At 39.9% G+C, this 20000-nt stretch overlaps 3 protein-coding genes across 3 annotated transcripts in view; all 3 read left to right on the top strand.

Annotated features, from left to right (window-relative positions):
- The window catches only part of LOC125799884 (tripartite motif-containing protein 16-like), a 28608-nt gene that overhangs the window by 6219 nt on the left and 2389 nt on the right, over positions 1-20000 (top strand). The gene's annotated exons all lie outside the window — the stretch shown is intronic.
- Positions 8976-13080, top strand: LOC111191510 (tripartite motif-containing protein 16-like). The gene is made up of 6 exons (XM_049476477.1): positions 8976-9579; positions 9909-10004; positions 10256-10489; positions 10683-10842; positions 11629-11685; positions 12067-13080. Exons 1-6 carry the CDS (start codon positions 8986-8988, stop codon positions 12591-12593), a joined length of 1668 nt encoding a protein of 555 aa, XP_049332434.1. The 5' UTR covers positions 8976-8985; the 3' UTR covers positions 12594-13080.
- LOC111191518 (tripartite motif-containing protein 16-like) overlaps positions 16883-20000 on the top strand; it is a 6804-nt gene continuing 3686 nt past the window's right edge. The window contains exons 1-4 of the mRNA XM_049476470.1: positions 16883-17549; positions 17883-17978; positions 18210-18443; positions 18637-18796. Of these exons, the coding sequence (XP_049332427.1) occupies positions 16956-17549; positions 17883-17978; positions 18210-18443; positions 18637-18796 (1084 nt within the window). The 5' untranslated portion in view covers positions 16883-16955. The remainder of the gene's footprint in view (positions 17550-17882; positions 17979-18209; positions 18444-18636; positions 18797-20000) is intronic.

Below are 20000 nucleotides of genomic sequence, written 5' to 3'. Positions count from 1 at the left end.
AGTAAATCATTCTGTGGTTTTGTATGTAGACACTGTATGTGGAACTTTGTGTTGGGATGTACATTGTGTTCATTGTTTTTTGTCAATAAAACTTTAATATATTTGTTTAAAACAATATTCTAAAATATTTTACAGCACAGTTATGTAGTAAAACTGAGTAAAACTGAACATAAAAAGGACTAAGTCATTATGATGAATAGAGAAGAAGTGTTTTTTATTCATCATAGTGTTTTACATTGAGCTCATTAGTGTTGAACTGGTTCTTATAAATTTATATTCATATGATGGTTTGTGTTTCTTCTGAACACAAAACAGCATTTTAAGCAGAGAAAACATTGATTTGAATGTAAAGTTTAATTTTGCAGGAGAATTGAGAGTTTTTTCAGTGTGTGTGTGTGTGTGTGTGTGCTTGATTTGTGTGTAGAGTTCAGAGAGTATGAGATATGCTTTTAGTAAATGTGTGTAAATAATGGAGGAAAACTGTAATGATCCACATTTTTATAAAGATCATTTCCAGACTGTGTGAAAGTGAACACTGGTGATGGTGGGTGTCAAGGCTAGACAGTACTCAGACACGTGCAGATGCAGAACACTGTGATTTATTTTACAGCACAGAAACAACGGGTAGTCAATATACAGAAAAGGTTCAACAGGGGCGATCAGCAGCCAGAGAGATAACACGTACCGAATAACGAGGGACAGTCCTGAGGTCATACACGGCAAGGCAATAGTGAAGAGCAGTCAAAAATCAGCAACGGTATAAACAGTCCAGGTAATACACAAAGATCCAATGTCAGAGCGTAGGCAAAAATCAGAGTCGAGAATAAACAATCCAGGGGTCATACACAAAAGGAAAACACAGGCAAGAATAGAAACGCGTTGTAAAGTGGAAAACCAATCAATACTCAGCACAGGTATGCGTGTGAAAGGGCTATTTATACTGTGAAAAATTAGTATTCCGGACTTCCGGGGGGTGTACTGAGATAAGGTGAATGTGTGATGTCAGCGTGTGGTGCGTTCTGGGTAGTGTAGTTCGGAGACTGGAGATCGCAGGGAGCACTGAGTGTGGGAGAGACAGAAGCGCTATCAGCATCAGACCTGACATTACCCTCCCCCGACGAGACCGGAGCGGCAGAGACGCGGGGGCGTCCACGGCGACGCCCACCCGACGGACAGGGAGTACAGGCGGGAGTGGCAGGAGTTGCAGCGGAGATGCCGGACAGACGCGGGCTGCGGGAGCGGGAACCCCGGCGGACCGGAGCCGCGCCGGATAGAGGACGCCTGGGACGGCCCCTAGGTCTGGGAGCTGGCTTACCGGGATGGCGAGCGTGAAAATCGGCCAGCATAACAGGATCCAGCACATCCCCGGCAGCCACCCAGCTGCGTTCCTCCGGACCATAACCCTCCCAGTCAATGAGGTACTGCAGCAAACCACCACGTCGGCGAGAATCCAGCACCTCACGAACTGCGTACATCGAAGAATCCTCCCCCTCCACCGCCGCGGGTGGTACGTCATCAGGAGCCCCCTCTGCTAGCGGACCCGGAACCATAGGCTTGAGGAGAGAGACGTGAAAAGAAGTATGCACTTTATATTGCGCAGGAAGCTCCACCTTATAGGAAACCTCATTGATTTGAGACAGTATACGAAAGGGACCAATATACTTAGGCAGGAGCTTCCTGCAGCACCCCTCAAACCTGAAGTCCCGGGTCGAGAGCCATACACGGTCACCAGGCGAAAAGTGAGGGGTGTCACCACGGCGCTTGTCAGACTGCTCCTTGTAACGTTGGAGCACCTCTGAGACCTGCCGGTGAGTGTCCTCCCACACTTGCTCACTGCGTTTCATCCAGTCATCCACAGCTGGCACGTCGGAAGACACCGCTGTCCGTGGTGCTAAAGGAGGTTGATAACCCAGAACGCACTGAAAGGGAGTGAGACCAGAAGTGGAGTTAGTGAGTGAATTTTGAGCTATCTCAGCCCAAATGAGATAACGGAACCAATCAGTGGGATATTTAAAACAGTAAACACGTAAAAATTTGCCTAATTCCTGATTAGCCCTTTCACACTGCCCGTTACTCATAGGGTGAAAGCCAGAAGTCAGACTAACATGCACTCCTAAATGTTCAAAAAATGCTCTCCACACCCTAGAGGTGAACTGAGGCCCTCGATCAGACAAAATGTCCTCGGGAATACCATAGTGTCTAAACACGTGAGTATACATTGCTTGAGCAGTTTGGAACGCAGTGGGCAGGGAAGGAAACGGGATAAATTTAACACCCCTAGAGAATCTGTCAATCACTGTAAGGATTGTGGTATAACCCTCTGAAACAGGTAGATCTGTCACAAAATCCACAGCTATGCGACCAAGGTCGCTCAGGCACTGGTAGAGGCATAAGTTTACTGGCTGGAAGGGTCTTGGGAGTCTTACACTGAGCGCAGACCGAACATGACGTAACGAAAGTGTGTATGTCGGCTTTCATGGTTTCCCACCAATAGCGAGAGTAAATTAACTGTAGCGTGCGCGTCACACCAGGATGACCTGAAGATAGAGCAGAGTGGGCCCACGTAATTAATCTATCTATGAAACGAGGTGGAACAAACGTCTTATCCTGAGGACAATCTGCTGGAGGTGGATGACCAGCATTGGTTTCCATAATCTGGTCATCCAACTCCCAGCGTATGACAGCTATTTCTACTGAAGGCGGAAGGATACGCTCGGTTTCGCTTACATCATTTGCGCTGTCCGTGGTGCTGAAAACCCTGGAGAGCGCGTCAGCTTTGGTGTTGCGGGTACTTGGACGAAACGAAATGGAGAACTGGAATCTCGAAAAGAATAGAGACCAGCGAGCTTGACGGGGATTTAATCGTTTAGCGGTTTTGAGGTATTCGAGGTTTTTGTGATCTGTAAGTACTGTAAACGGGTGTACGGCCCCTTCCAGCCAGTGACGCCATTCTTCCAATGCCAGTTTTACAGCCAACAATTCCCTGTCTCCTATACCGTAATTACTTTCGGCCGCAGATAACTTAAAAAGAAAGCTATGGGATATAGTTTGGGGGGTGACCCACTGCGCTGAGAGAGGACCGCACCAACTCCGGTCTCAGAGGCGTCAACTTCGACTGTGAAAGGGAGATTCGGATCAGGATGCTTAAGAATGGGAGCGGATACAAAAGCAGCTTTAAGTTTAGCAAAGGCGTGCTGAGCCTCAGAGGACCACTTTAGAGTTTTTGTGGCTTTCTTAGTCAGAGCCGTAAGTGGGGCAGCAATGCTACTGAAATTACGTATAAAGCGCCTATAAAAATTAGCAAAGCCTAGGAAGCGCTGGAGATCTTTAATAGTCTGGGGAGTGGGCCAACTCGTGACGGCTTCCACCTTGTTATCGTCCATGAGGACACCATTCGCGCTAATTATGTAGCCGAGAAATGCGATTCTCTGCTGGTGAAATTCGCATTTTTCACATGGTCTCAGTCCACCATCCTTCTTTTTAACGAAGAAAAAACCCGAACCGACTGGAGATTTGGACGGGCGGATAAATCCTTGTTTGAGTGCCTTGCTAATGTATTCCTCCATAGCTTTCTCTTCATCTAAGGTAAGGGGATAAATGCGCATAAGCAGCTGCTGACTTGTTCCCTTGTTTCATAGTTAACAAAAGTTCACCACTGGAATGACCGTACTTCGTGTGATCAAACACACTACGAAAAGTCATCAAAAAGGCATCGTAGCTCGACTCCGACACACTATCCCAAACCGCGGTGGCCCATTCTAGTGCCTTACCGGACAGCCGCGACACGATAAACCCAATTTTAGCTTTGTCCGTGGTCGGTGGTGTATTACTAAAAAATACTGAGCACTGTAAAAGGAACCCGCTGCATTTCTCAGGATCCCCATCAAAAACCTCTGGTTTGCAGACTGAAAAACCAGAACCAACCGGGATATCTTGGGGTACAGGAGGAGGTACTGCTGGACTGGGATTTTGTACAGTTAATCCCCTAAGGTGCTCTAAAATCTCGGACAGCTGCTGCTGCTGGCTGGCCTGCTGTCGAGCAAGCTCATCTACAGCTTGGGTCACACCAGCGAGGGTCTGTTGGTGCTGACCAAGTAGCTTGCCCTGGTTGGCTAGACCAGATTTAATGAGCTCGGCATCCGCTATCTGATCCATACGGCTGAGTATTTCTGTCAAGGCTAGACAGTACTCAGACACGTGCAGATGCAGAACACTGTGATTTATTTTACAGCACAGAAACAACGGGTAGTCAATATACAGAAAAGGTTCAACAGGGGCGATCAGCAGCCAGAGAGATAACACGTACCGAATAACGAGGGACAGTCCTGAGGTCATACACGGCAAGGCAATAGTGAAGAGCAGTCAAAAATCAGCAACGGTATAAACAGTCCAGGTAATACACAAAGATCCAATGTCAGAGCGTAGGCAAAAATCAGAGTCGAGAATAAACAATCCAGGGGTCATACACAAAAGGAAAACACAGGCAAGAATAGAAACGCGTTGTAAAGTGGAAAACCAATCAATACTCAGCACAGGTATGCGTGTGAAAGGGCTATTTATACTGTGAAAAATTAGTATTCCGGACTTCCGCGGGGTGTACTGAGATAAGGTGAATGTGTGATGTCAGCGTGTGGTGCGTTCTGGGTAGTGTAGTTCGGAGACTGGAGATCGCAGGGAGCACTGAGTGTGGGAGAGACAGAAGCGCTATCAGCATCAGACCTGACAGTGGGAGGAGTTAAAGGTGAGAGTGAGAGTTCAGCTCAGTGTTAGAGCTGCTCTTAAGTATAGAAGTGTGGAATATGAGGAGATTTTATTACTATATAAAGATAAAGAACAGTTAGTGAATTATATGTACAGTAGATTCATATATAAATAAATATATTGTTTATTCTCGTATGATTTAAACACACTGCTGCAGATTCACGTTTTGATTTTATGTGATCATCAAAATATTGTGTTAAAATATTTACAGTAATATGCAGATTAGACTTTAAGCTTCATTAAGAGAAGATTGAAAATGAAAAAATGTCTTTGTACAATAAAATTAATTTCTATTCTGAATATGTATCAGAAAATACATGATGTTATGATTCCTGATATTAATATTGATTTATTGTGTTTAACTATTGATAATAAAGCTTTAGATGAGAATATGATTGTTCTTCTTCTTCTAGTTTCAGGTATAAAGTGCTGTATGGGTGGGGAGTCTACTGATATTGGACCCTCTACTCTTTTGCAGTGAACTTTTACCCCCTGCTTTTAGAAGCTCTTGAAACTTGAAAACAGTTATATATTTATGCAAATTATATGCACTAGTTGAAAAGATCAAATACACAACTATTCATTGCTTATATTAAAATTACAGATATTCAGATGTCTCTGATTGGTTTTTAATTCATATTAAAAATATTAATAATCATAACTAAGCAGAAAATCATTGGATAGAATATATCAATATGGATACATCATCATTTCTAATGATCCTCTTCTTGTTGAGATCAGACAGCTTGTTGTCCTGCAGTTCATCTTCTTTCAGCTTCAGCTCATTTCACAGCTCACAGCAGAACTGTTCTAATAACAGCTTTCAGCAGAACATCTCAGTCCTTTAAATTCAATTATCATCATCCTTCTTCTTCCAAACAGCTCCAATATCTGAATATTGATTATCACACAGATAAAGAGCTTCAGATTAACTCCTTAAACTCCTTTAATCTAATGATGGTTCCAGAGTTGAGTTCTTCACATTTTTCAATTCATACCTTCCATATAGTTCATAAGAAAATACAGGATGATGGTGTCAAACGAAAAATGAAACTTTCTTCTTTCTTTTTTATACAAGTATAAAAGTATGAGTATAAACATTTGTAAATTAAAGAAAATGTTTTCAATCAAATTAAAGGGCTGCTTCTCAGAATTATGAATTCATGAAATGTTATTCTGTCACTTGTTTAGATTTTTGTGTATTATAGAAAAAGTATTTGAAATTCATAACCACTGATTTCTGAATAAATTAATACACTTTTATTCTTGTATAAATGTGACCCCTGTTATGTTCATCTTCTGCTCTGGCTGTTAATGATGGACACAGGTTGGGACGATGAAGCTTTATTTGTCATCTGCAATGAATATGGCAACTACAGCACAAATAGATCATACATGCACACACTCTACTGTACAACAATAACACAATATGCATAAACATACAATATACATATACAATTATATATGTATATAAACTAAGATGATTTTATATTTATATATACAATGATACAATAAAAAATACGTGATTGCATATTTTTGAATGGTTATGTCTAGTTTTTATGTACATTTTTAGTTCTTTATATATAACAATGTCTTCTTTTATATTTTCACTATTGTAAATTTTACTGCTATGCATAATTTTAATATATAAACCCATATAACTGTAGGTACAACACAATTAAAACACTGACGCCACCTGGTGGTGAATGAAACTTAAGAACTTGCATGGTGAAGCTATTTCTTTTCAACAAACATAACAATGTTCTATGAAAGATATTTCCAAATAAACACAACTAACCCACCCTTCACCACACACTCCCACTCCCACCCCACCGACACCAGTCCACCCACACAGTGCTATTAAAGTCCAGGGAAGAAAAGAGAAAAAAAAGGGGGCAGAGCAAAGCAGAGCCAGCATACTAATATAATTACAGATTCACAAATACACTCTGTAATAGTAACTCAATTATGGTTATCAGATACAAATATTGTCCTGGATTTTAAATATGTTATAAAATCTCCCCAATATTCATGAAACAGTTTAGATTTTTTCTTATATTGAAAAGGATTCTTTCTGGTGGGATATAGGAGGACAGCTCTTTCAGTCACAGTGAGAGATTAGGAGGTTCAGGTAATTCCCATTTGATGGTAATAATTTTTGAAGCCAGGAGTCCATTTTTGCCATCTTAATAAATCTAAGGTTGATCCCTTTCTGGTCTTGAAATATAGATTCATCTCCTCGCAAGACGATTCTGGGTGACAGAGTTAAATCCACTTTAGTAACATTTAGAACTGCCCTCCAACACTCCTCCAAATCTGGAAAAGACCACAGCATCACTGTCAATTTATCAACGCTCACTTTACATCTGGGTCAGTATACTGAGCAGTCATTATTCATGTGGTCGAGCCTTTCAGGAGTAAAGTACATCTGATGAATGATATTAAACTGAATTAACTTGTGGCGACTATTAAAGGAGAAGGATGGTGCTTAAAATCCTAAAATCAAATAATTAAAAACACTGAACGAGACTGGGACATAACTGCAGTGAATATGGGAACCACAGGATGAACAGGTCATACGTGTTTTGGTCAGCATTCAGCTATAAAGACAGGGTGGTGTTAGCATAGCAGTTGCTTATTATTAAAATCTGATTTATTACTATATAATAACACGTTCTAGAAAAAAACCCAATAGGTTTACTGGTCTCTTGTATTTAATGCAATACAATTTAATGTATTTGATTCACCTCCACCCACACCACAGACCTGCTGTACACACATGCATGTGAGGGTGTGGGGTGAAACTGTGTTCCCCTGATAAATGATCCTGTACCTTATTATAGTCTCTTCTGATCATTTCTAATGACTAGCCACTTTGGAATAGGTAAAATAAAAACAAACTTTAATGAAAAAAAAAATTAAGAAAGGCCCCAAACCTGCGCTGCACCTCTCCACCAATACTCACTATCTAAACCACTCAGATTTAATGAGGTAGAAGAAACCCCAACAGAAGTATGAAGCCATTATCATCGCTAAAACTACAATACCCATCAGCACCTGCTCAGCTCTGTTCCTCTCCTCCTCTCTCACACACATCTGCACCAACAGCAGTTTAGTCAATAAAACTACAATACCCAGGAGCACCTGCTCAGAATAAAACTACAATACCCAGCAGCACCTGCTTCTCTCACTGCTGCAGGTACTCTCCCCACTAGTGAGCTCACCTGTAATCTCCACTCTCTATGCTCTAAACAATCTATGGTCGTTTCTCAATGCACAAGTACACAAGTCTGGACTCCTGTACTTGGCAAGAACGGACTTGGTAAGTTTGGCTTGTGAGTGCGTGCTCCCGAGGACAGGAGGAAGCGGGACGGTTGTTGTGTAATTGGAACAGCTGTGTACTTGATGACGGAAAGTGTTGTTTCGAAAATATAGGAGCACATTTTCTTCCATCCGCTTTCTGAAACAAATAAACCACATATCTGAAGTCTAAACCCCTACATGCTCGCCTAAAAATAATTTAAAACATAATTTTAGCACACAGTAGTACTGTTTAGAAAACATACAGGTGCTTACAGTTATGTACCTTCTCCTCCTGCATTACACTGATACTGCTGTGAGGTGCATTCTGGGTTATGGGGCTGTAAGAAGTCCACAAAAGTCACCTTCCATGCATCCTCGATAAAGTGGGAGGAGTAAGAACACATCCGGGTATTAGTTGTGTAGTTGGCTAACTGCGATCTTCTAATTGGAACAGTACTTGGGCTGCAGCTGATGACGTTTCCCGAGTCCACAAGAACACAAGTACACACAAGAACGCAGACTGAGAAACAGCCTTTGTCTCCTTAAGGCTACAGGCAGCCTATTACCCCTCAACACTCCCAGGTCCTAGTGTCCACCAGCAACACTGGAATGATCTGATAATCAGATTTAATGATATGTTTTTTTGAGAAGAACAAACTCTTACAAGCTAAAGTTTATTTCATTCATTACTTTAAACTCGTGAGCTCCACCAATCACATCTATCCTCTCTTTCTCCTCCTCCTCTCTCTCTCCTCCTCCTCTCTTTCTCCTCCTCCTCTCTTTCTCCTCCTCCTCTCTTTCTCCTCCTCCTCTCTGTGTCACTCTGAACAGCAGTAAAGGAGGAAGTCCCTCCCGCTCAGTTCAGAGTAAATTAAAGTGATCTCAGAGTGCTGCTCTCTCTTAGTCTAGAAGTGCAGGAAAATGGCAGAGTCCAGTATTTCAGTAAATCACGATCAGTTCAGCTGTCCAGTCTGTCTGGATCTGCTGAAGGATCCAGTGACTGTTCCCTGTGGACACAGTTTCTGTATGGTGTGTATTAATGGCTGCTGGGATCAGGAGGATCAGAGGGGGATCTACAGCTGCCCCCAGTGCAGAGAGACCTTCACTCCAAGGCCTGTTCTACGCAGAAACAACATGCTGGCTGAAGTGGTGGAGAAACTGAAGAAGAACACAGAACTCCAAGCTGCTTCTCCTGCTCCCCGTTGTGCTGGAGCTGGAGATGTGGAGTGTGATTTCTGCACCGGGAGAAAACTCAGAGCCATCAAGTCCTGTCTGATGTGTCTGGCCTCCTTTTGTGAAGCTCATCTTAAACCTCACTATGAAGTTCCTGCTTGGAAGAAGCACAAGCTGGTTAAAGCGTCCACCAAGCTCCAAGAGAAGATCTGCTCTCAGCATGACAGACTGATCGAGATCTACTGTCGTACTGATCAGAGATCTATCTGCTTATTATGTACAATGGATAAACACAAGGGTCATGATACAGTTCCTGCTACAACAGAAAGAACTGAGAAACAGGTAAGAACTATTAAACCATTCAGAATCAGATCATGACAATCAAATTCATAATCTACAATTAGTAGAATTTATCAGTTAAGCAATTTTGAGAAAGTTATTTCTGTATATTAGTCTTTAAATTTTGAGGAAATGCAGTAAAGCTGTGTACAGAACTGTTCAATAGGTCAGACCAGTTAGTGAATATTTAACCAGCCAACAGCCAACACCCACCTACCTGTCCTGTTTTTCTCATAGTAAAACTCAGTAGAATAAGAGTGAAAGTAACACAAATCTCTGTAGATCATAATTCATAGAAATTTCTAAATATCATAAATTGTATGTGTTGATAGAATCAGCTGAAAGAGATGCAGAAGAAACTCCAGCAGAGACTCCAGGAGAAGCAGAAGAAGCTGCAGGAGCTGAAACTGACTGTAAACACTCTTAAGGTGAGAACTGAGAAACAATCTGACATAAAGTCACATTTTTTTCATATTAAAACTCTGCTGTTCAAAATGACAGATTAGCTAACTGACCAACATATGTGCCACCTGGCCAAACACCTCAATGACTCATTAAAAAATATAATATGTTGTACTGACTGTGTGTGTGTGTGTGATTGTGTGTGTGTAATTGTGTGTAATTGTGTGTGTAATTGTGTGTGTGTGTGTGTGTGTGTGTGTGTGTGCGTGTGTAACAGCGCTCTGCACAGGCAGCAGTGGAGGACAGTGAGAGGATCTTTACTGAGCTGATCTGCTCCATTGAGAAAAAGCGCTCTGAGGTAACAGAGCTGATCAGAGATCAGGAGAAGACTGAACTGAGTGGAGCTGAAGAACTCCTGGAGAAACTGCAGCAGGAGATGGCTGATCTAAAGAGGAGACACACTGAGCTGGAGCAGCTTTCACACACAGAGGATCACATCCATTTCCTCCAGGTAACTCTCACTGATCTCCAGAGGAAGCTGCTCCTCATCAAGCTTCTAAAACTCCTCTCAGCAAAAGTTCATGAAGCTCCAATAAATAAAGCTGTCTGGAATCCCAAGTTTCTCTTTAGTCTAATTTGCTCTGAGCTCCTTCATTTCTCCTCTCCACCTTTATCTTCCTCCACTGTGTTTCTTCTCTCTGTAGAGTTTCCAGTCTCTCTGTGTCTCTTCTGGATCTGAGGACTCTCCCAGCATCACTGTCCATCAACATCCCTCATTTGATGGAGTGAGGAAATCTCTCTCTGAGCTGAAAGAGCGACTAGAGGAATTCTGCAGAGAGGAATTCAGGAAAATCCCTCCACATGGTGAGAGCTGCTGTCCTGCTGTCAGACAGAAGAATACAAGTTATTTTATTCAGATCACTGTAGAGAAACAAACCCACTCACATTTCTTTACAGAGCTGCTGATGAGATTCAGGGTTCTCTGTGATTACTATAATCTATATATTAATATAGACATTTTATTTACTATCTAGAACCTTTAGTGAATCTACACGTGTTTTGTGGACTATTTTATTTTAGATCATGAAGGAATGTTTAAAATATCTTTCAGTTTAAAATCTTCTGAAAAGGGTGATAAATCAGTGTCTCAGACACCATTCATAACCAACTTTCTGTGAGGAGCTTTTAGATAAATGATCCTCTTCAGATATCTGGATCTATTCTACACCACTGTATTCTATCCTATTCTTTACTTTTCCAGTGGTATTAAAATATGTATATTACTGGTTCACTTAACAAATTCACACTCAGCTGAAGGTCTATAGATATAAATATATGTGTATATTCATCCAGTGCATCAAAAAAAATGAAATCAAGAGTGTTAAAAAGAGTTTATTCTGCTTTTGTTGGAATAATTTTCTCTTTCTCTGTTCTGGAAAAACTTTTTACTAGATTTTAAAGCGTTGCTGCTGCTACTGCTAGTCTCAGTGATGTCACTGTTTTAATAGATTTATTCTCTCTGTGATTGGACCCCAGAAAACAAAAGTAGATCACATGACATTTATAGATTTTATACCCTGTCCTCAATCGATTCATTCAGGTCTTGATGTGTGTGTGTGTGTGTGTGTGTGTGTGTGTGTGTCTCCACAGCTGCAGCAGTCCAGATTTTACCCTCAGAACCAAAAACCAGAGAAGACTTTCTGCAGAGTATGTATAACACACACATACACACACACACACACACACACACACATACACACATGCATACACACACCACATACAACACTCACACACATACAAACACACCCTCACACAAATTCCCTCACAACACACACACTTTCTCACACACATACAACACTCACACACACTGTCTTTGACAATTTCCCTCTCAACACACAGAGACAGACATATAAAAACACACACAATTACACGCAAACGAACACACACGCAAACACACTCTCTCACACAAACAGTCACAAAGTGCATACAACACTCTTACACACAAACACATTCACAAATGCACAGTCTTACACAAACACACATACAGCTGAATAAAATACAGTTTTTCTTTTTTCTGTTGTTTTTTAGATTTCTGTCGGCTGACTCTGGATCCAAACACAGCTTATAATCGCCTCATTCTGTCTGAGGAGAACAGAGTGGTGAAGTTTAGTAATAAAGATCAGTCATACTCTGATCATCCAGAGAGATATGATTACTGGTATCAGGTGTTGAGTAAGGAGAGTGTGTGTGGACGCTGTTACTGGGAGGTTGAGTGGAGGGGAGGGTATGTGTACATCTCAGTCTCATATAAAGGGATCAGTAGGAAAGGACGGGGTGATGATTGTGGGTTTGGATACAACAGTCAGTCCTGGAGTCTATACTGTTCTTCCTCTCTCTCTTTTTACCACAACAACATTAATACTGATCTCTCAGCTCCTCCATCCTCCAGAATAGGAGTGTATGTGGATCACAGTGCAGGAACTCTGTCCTTCTACAGCGTCTCTGATACAATGACCCTCCTACACACACTCCACACCACATTCACTCAGCCCCTCTACGCTGGATTCTATGTTTATGGTAGTGAATCATCTGTGAGGTTATGTGATAAAAACTAATCATCTATTAAATTGTGGTCACTTTATAAATAGATGTATAAAATAACTCTCACTGATTTATTAATGATCCACATTTTTATAAAGATCATTTCCAGACTGTGTGAAAGTGAACACTGGTGATGGTGGGAGGAGTTAAAGGTGAGAGTGAGAGTTCAGCTCAGTGTTAGAGCTGCTCTTCAGTATAGAAGTGTGGAATATGAGGAGATTTTATTACTATATAAAGATAAAGAACAGTTAGTGAATTATATGTAGATTCATATATAAATAAATATATTGTTTATTCTCGTATGATTTAAACACACTGCTGCAGATTCAGACTTTGATTTTATGTGATCATCAAAATATTGTGTTAAAATATTTACAGTAATATGCAGATTAGACTATAAGCTTCATTAAGAGAAGATTGAAAATGGAAAAATGTCATTGTACAATAAAATTGAATTTCTGTTCTGAATATTTATCAGAAAATACATGATGTTATGATTCCTGATATTAATATTGATTTATTGTGTTTAACTATTGATAATAAAGCTTTAGATGAGAATATGATTGTTGTTCTTCTTCTAGTTTTAGGTAGAAAGTGCTGTATGGGTGGGGAGACTACTGATATTGGACCCTCTACTCTTTTGCAGTGAACTTTTACCCCCTGCTTTTAGAAGCTCTTGAAACTTGAAAACAGTTATATATTTATGCAAATTATATGCACTAGTTGAAAAGATCAAATACACAACTTCTCATTGTTTATATTAAAATTACAGATATTCAGATGTCTCTGATTGGTCTTTAATTCATATTAAAATATTAATAATCATAACTAAGCAGAAAATCATTGGATAGAATATATCAATATGGATACATCATCATTTCTAATGATCCTCTTCTTGTTGAGATCAGACAGCTTGTTGTCCTGCAGTTCATATTCTTTCAGCTTCAGCTCATTTCACAGCTCACAGTAGAACTGTTCTAATAACAGCTTTCAGCAGAACATCTCAGTCCTTTAAATTCAATTATCATCATCCTTCTTCTTCCAAACAGCTCCAATATCTGAATATTGATTATCACACAGATAAAGAGCTTCAGATTAACTCCTTAAACTCCTTTAATCTAATGATGGTTCCAGAGTTGAGTTCTTCACATTTTTCAATTCATACCTTCCATATAGTTCATAAGAAAATACAGGATGATGGTGTCAAAAGAAAAATGAAACTTTCTTCTTTCTTTTTTATACAAGTATAAAAGTATGAGTATAAATATTTGTAAATTAAAGAAAATGTTTTCAATCAAATTAAAGGGCTGCTTCTCAGAATTATGAATTCATGAAATGTTATTCTGTCACTTGTACAGATTTTTAGGTATTGTAGAATTTTTTTTGTAATTTATAACCAGTGATTTCTGAATAAATTAAAATTCTTTTATTCTTGTATAAATGTGACCCCTGTTATGTTCATCTTCTGCTCTGGCTGGTAATGATGGACACAGGTTGGGATGATGCAGCTTTATTTGTCACCTGCAATAAATATGGCAACCACAGCACAAATAGATCATACATGCACACACTCTACTGTACAACAATAACACAATATGCACAAACATACTATATATATATATATATATATATATATATATATATATATATATATATATATATATATATATATATAAAATTATATATGTATATAAACTAAGACGAGAATATATTTATATATACAATGATACAATAAAACAAAACTATGTGATTTTAGAGTTTTTTAATAGTTATGTCTAGTTTTTATGTAAATATTTATTTATTTATATATAAAAATATCCTTTTTTATATTTCCTCTATTGTAAATTTTAATGCTATCCATCATTTTTAATATATAAACCCATATAACTGTAGGTACAACACAATTACAACACGTATAATTGGCGCCACCTGGTGGTGAATGAAAGTTAAGAACTTCAGGTCGCATGGTGAAGCTAATAAGCAAGATAGCAGAGCTGAGATTCACATTAAACTCTTTAAAGTAAATAAAATCCTAAAATCAGTTAATTAAAAACACTGAACGAGACTGGGACATAACTGCAGTGATTACAGAAACCAAAGGATGAACAGATCATACGTGTTTAGTTCAGAATTCAGCTACAGAGACAGGCTAGTGTTAGCTTAGCATGAGCTCAGTATTAAAATCTGATTTATTACTATATAATAACACGTTCTACAAAAGCCCAGTGGGTTTACTGCTCTCTTTTATATGTATTTTTATTAATATATTTACTGTTTTTCTTTTTTAAGAATCACAACAATGTTACATATGACAGATACTTCCAAAGAAACACAATTAACCCACCCCACCCACTCCCACTCCTACCCCACCGACACCAGTCCATCCACACAGTGGCATTAAAATCCAGGGAAGAAAAGAGAGGAAAAAAGAAAAGCAAATAAAGAAGCAATTAAGATGTAAAGAAATCCACAGAGCAGAGCCAGCTTACTAATATAATTACAGATCCACAAATACACTCTGTAATAACAACTCAATTTTACTTATTATCAAATATTGTCCTTTTATAAAATCTCCAACACCTACTCATAAAACATAATTACTAAAATTAATTCACTTTTTGATAACATTTTAATTTATTGAGATGCTCCTGTACTTTAGGGCCTCTAATGGCTCCAAGAACAATATTGTACATTGTTATTAAACATGTGTCTTATTTATAAAACAGAACATTTGAGAAATATCGCTTTGAATACCCTTTTTGAAAATCTGTATTTTTGGACGGTTTATTGTGTTTATAGAATTCTGTTACAATAAGTAGTTTTGAAAAGGAAGCAGTATTAAAGTTGTCAGCATATTTATATATTTTTACTTCCTACAGTTTACATCCTGCATCTGTCCTCTGTAAATGCATTCCTTCATATACTGCGTAATTTTTTGGGACAAAGTGAACCCTACAGTAATAAAATACTTATTTTCAGACCATAATGTTTTATTTTCTACAAATATTGTGATACAGATTTTTGGTCAGACTGCCCAGCACTATTGTAACCCTTATAATTAATAATTCGTATTTCACTGAGCACAATAAATGAACATAAGCACAGAAAAATACTACTTATGACAATTATTGAAGCAAAATCCACCAAAAACACAAAAAAGAAAGCAGCAACCCAAATCTAAAGTCATACAAAAAAAGAGAATAAGTGCTAAAATTTTACTTTCATTAAACACAATAGACGACAATATTACCTTCCACAACCCATGAGTTTGAGGAAAGCACCAAAAATAAAATATAAAAGAAGAGAGAAATAAAAAAACACAAGAAAGAAACACAAAAATAATTCTGGCAGAAAAGAGTAGAAAACTACGCAAGAGTCTTACTGCCACATGTCTTTATAACAAGAAACTCTCTCGTTTTTACGAGTTATTATGATGTTAAAACAACATAGTATATCATAATTATAAGAAAGTATCTTGATTTTATCAGTTATTTAAAAACGTAAGAACTCGAAAAACACAAGTTTCTCATTATAACGACATGTTGAAGATTTTTTTAAACCATAAGTGGCAGCAATACGCTTCCAAAACAAAAAACAGTGGCCATTCTCCTCAACAATCAGCCACGCTCTGTTCCCTTGTAGTCTGAACACATCTTCTCTCAGCACATGGAGGCAGAAGCACCCAACCTTCTCATGAACCCTGAACAGCTTCTACTGTCTCTTACCACTGAATACCACGAGTTCAGTAAAACACCTTCCAGCAGCACCTGCTGTGTTCTCTGAGTCTCCACTCTTTCATACACACACCTGCACCAACAGCTGCTCAGTTAATAAAACTACATTACCCAGCAGCACCTGTTCAGAATAAAACTACATTACCCAGCAGCACCTGCTCAGCTCTGTTCCTCTACTCCTCTCTCACACACACCTGCACCAACAGCAGCTTAGTTAATGAAACTACAATACCCAGCAGCACCTGCTTCTCTTACTGCTGCAGGTACACTCCCCTAATGAGCTCACCTGTAATCTCCACTCTCTATTCTCTAAACCATCTATTTCTCCTTAAAGCTACAGGCAGCCTATTACCCCTCAACACTCCCAGGTCCTAGTGTCCACCATCTACACTGGAATTATCTGATAATCAGATTAAATTATCTGTATTTTTGAGGCAGATAAGAGAAGAACAAACTCTTACAAGCGAAAGTTTATTTCATTCACTACTTTAAACAGCTGAGCTCCACCTCCTCCTCTCTTTCTCCTCCTCCTCTCTGTGACACTCTGAACAGCAGTGAAGCAGGAAGTCCCTCCTGCTCAGTTCAGAGTAAATGAAAGTGATCTCAGAGTGCTGCTCTCTCTCAGTCTAGAAGTGCAGGAAAATGGCAGAAGCCAGTATTTCAGTAGATCACGATCAGTTCAGCTGTCCAATCTGTCTGGATCTGCTGAAGGATCCAGTGGCTGTTCCCTGTGGACACAGTTTCTGTATGGTGTGTATTAATGGCTGCTGGGATAAGGAGGATCAGAGGGGGATCTACAGCTGCCCCCAGTGCAGAGAGACCTTCACTCCAAGGCCTGTTCTACGCAGAAACAACATGCTGGCTGAAGTGGTGGAGAAACTGAAGAAGAACACAGAACTCCAAGCTGCTTCTCCTGCTCCCCATTACGCTGGAGCTGGAGATGTGGAGTGTGATTTCTGCACCGGGAGAAAACTCAGAGCCATCAAGACCTGTCTGATGTGTCTGGCCTCCTTTTGTGAAGCTCACCTTAAACCTCACTATGAAGTTCCTGCTTGGAAGAAGCACAAGCTGGTTAAAGCGTCCACCCAGCTCCAAGAGAAGATCTGCTCTCAGCATGACAGACTGATCGAGATCTACTGTCGTACTGATCAGAGATCTATCTGCTTATTATGTACAATGGATAAACACAGGGGTCATGATACAGTTCCTGCTACAACAGAAAGAACTGAGAAACAGGTGAGAACTATTAAATCATTCAGAATCAGATCATGATAATCAGATTCATAGTCTAAAATAGGTATGATTTATCCGTTCTGCAATTTTGATAAAGTTATTTCTGTATATTAGTCTTTACATTTTGAGGAAATGCAGTAAAGCTGTGTACAGAACTTTTCAGTAAACAGGTCAGACCAGTTAGTGAATATTTAACCAGCCAACAGCCAACACCCACCTACCTGTCCTGTTTTTCTCATAGTAAAACTCAGTAGAATAAGAGTGAAAGTAACACAAATATCTGTAGATCATAGTTCATAGAAATTCCTAAATACCATAAATTGTATGTGTTGATAGAATCAGCTGAAAGTGATGCAGAAGAAACTCCAGCAGAAAATCCAGGAGAAGCAGAAGAATCTGCTGGAGCTGAAACAGACTGTAAACACTCTTAAGGTGAGAACTAAGAAACAATCTGACATAAAGTCACATTTTTTTCATATTAAAACTCTGACTAACTGACCAACATATGTGCCACCTGGCCAAACACCTCAATGACTCATTAAAAAATATAATATGTTGTACTGACTGTGTACGTGTGTGTGTGTGTGTGTGTGATTGTGTGTGTGTAATTGTGTGTAATTGTGTGTGTGTGTGTGTGTGTGTGTGTATGTGTGTGTGTAACAGCGCTCTGCACAGGCAGCAGTGGAGGACAGTGAGAGGATCTTTACTGAGCTGATCCGCTCCATTGAGAAAAAGCGCTCTGAGGTAACAGAGCTGATCAGAGATCAGGAGAAGGCTGAACTGAGTGGAGCTGAAGAACTCCTGGAGAAACTGCAGCAGGAGATGGCTGATCTAAAGAGGAGACACACTGAGCTGGAGCAGCTTTCACACACAGAGGATCACATCCATTTCCTCCAGGTAACTCTCACTGATCTCCAGAGGAAGCTGCTCCTCATCAAGCTTCTAAAACTCCTCTCAGCAAAAGTTCATGAAGCTGCAATAAATAAAGCTGTCTGGAATCCCAAGTTTCTCTTTAGTCTAATTTGCTCTGAGCTCCTTCATTTCTCCTCTCCACCTTTATCTTCCTCCACTGTGTTTCTTCTCTCTGTAGAGTTTCCAGTCTCTCTGTGTCTCTTCTGGATCTGAGGACTCTCCCAGCATCACTGTCCATCAACATCCCTCATTTGATGGAGTGAGGAAATCTCTCTCTGAGCTGAAAGAGCGACTAGAGGAATTCTGCAGAGAGGAATTCAGGAAAATCCCTCCACATGGTGAGAGCTGCTGTCCTGCTGTCAGACAGAAGAATACAAGTTATTTTATTCAGATCACTGTAGAGAAACAAACCCACTCACATTTCTTTACAGAGCTCCTGATGATATCCAGGGTTCTCTGTGATTACAGTATTAATATAGACATTTTATTTACTATCTAGAACCCTGAGTGAATCTACACGTGTTTTGTGGACTATTGTAATATAACTTCCTGCATGTTTCCCTCCATCATGAAGGAATGTTTAAAAACATGAGGCATGAGATGACCACTGCTTGTTTAGGGAGTTGGGTGGTTGCATTAGAAATGATCACATTTTTCTGATGTTATAAAGAGCGGCAGGATCGAGCAACTGAGGCCACATGGTGAGTAAGGGAGAGCTGGTCATCAACCAAAACACCCAGATTCCTAGCAACCGTTGTTGGGGAGGGTGAGAGTGAGTCGATGGTTATGGTGAAGTTGTGTTGGATAGATGGTTTTGCTGGTATAACCAGAAGTTCAGTATTGGAAAGGTTTAGCTGGAGATGATGCTCCTTCATCCATGAGGATATGTCTGAGAGACACTGTGATATCCGTGCAGAGATCAAAGAATCTTCAGGCCAGAATGACAGATAGAGCTGGGTGTCATCAGTAAAGCAATGGTAGGAAAAGTAATGTCAGCAGATAACCTGACCTAGAGAGGTGGTGTATATGAAAAAGAGAAGGGGTCCCAGTATTGCGCCCTGGGGGACCCCAGTGGATAATGAGTGGGCTGAGGATAGCTGCCCTTGCCATGACACCTTGAATAAGTGCCCAGTGAGGTATGATTTAAACCATGACAGCACATTGTCTGAGATCCCCATGTTTGAGAGTAAAGTTAGGAGGAAGTCATGGTTGACTGTGTTGAAGGCGGCTGAGAGGTCCAGCAGAATGAGCACTGAGGACTGTCCTGCAGCTCTGGCAATTTTTAATGCTTCTCTCACAGAAAACTGTGCAGTGTCCTTTTTTAAAACCTGATTGGTTCTGGTCCAGGAGGTCATTCTGGGAGAGGAAATCATAGACCTGATTGAGAACAGCTCTTTCTAATGTTTCAGAAAGAAAAGGTAGTAGTGAGACCGGTCTGTAGTTATCAACCTGAGCGGGGTTGAGAGAAGGCTTTTTAAGCAGTGGTGTCACATGTGCTTGTTTCAAAGCAGTCAGGAATACACTGGAAGTTAAGGAGGCATT

This window comes from Astyanax mexicanus, chromosome 1 (assembly GCF_023375975.1).
Source record: "Astyanax mexicanus isolate ESR-SI-001 chromosome 1, AstMex3_surface, whole genome shotgun sequence".
NCBI lineage: Eukaryota > Metazoa > Chordata > Actinopteri > Characiformes > Acestrorhamphidae > Astyanax > Astyanax mexicanus.
Note: the sequence above shows the minus strand (reverse complement) of the source record. Positions and strands in the feature narration are given on the sequence as shown.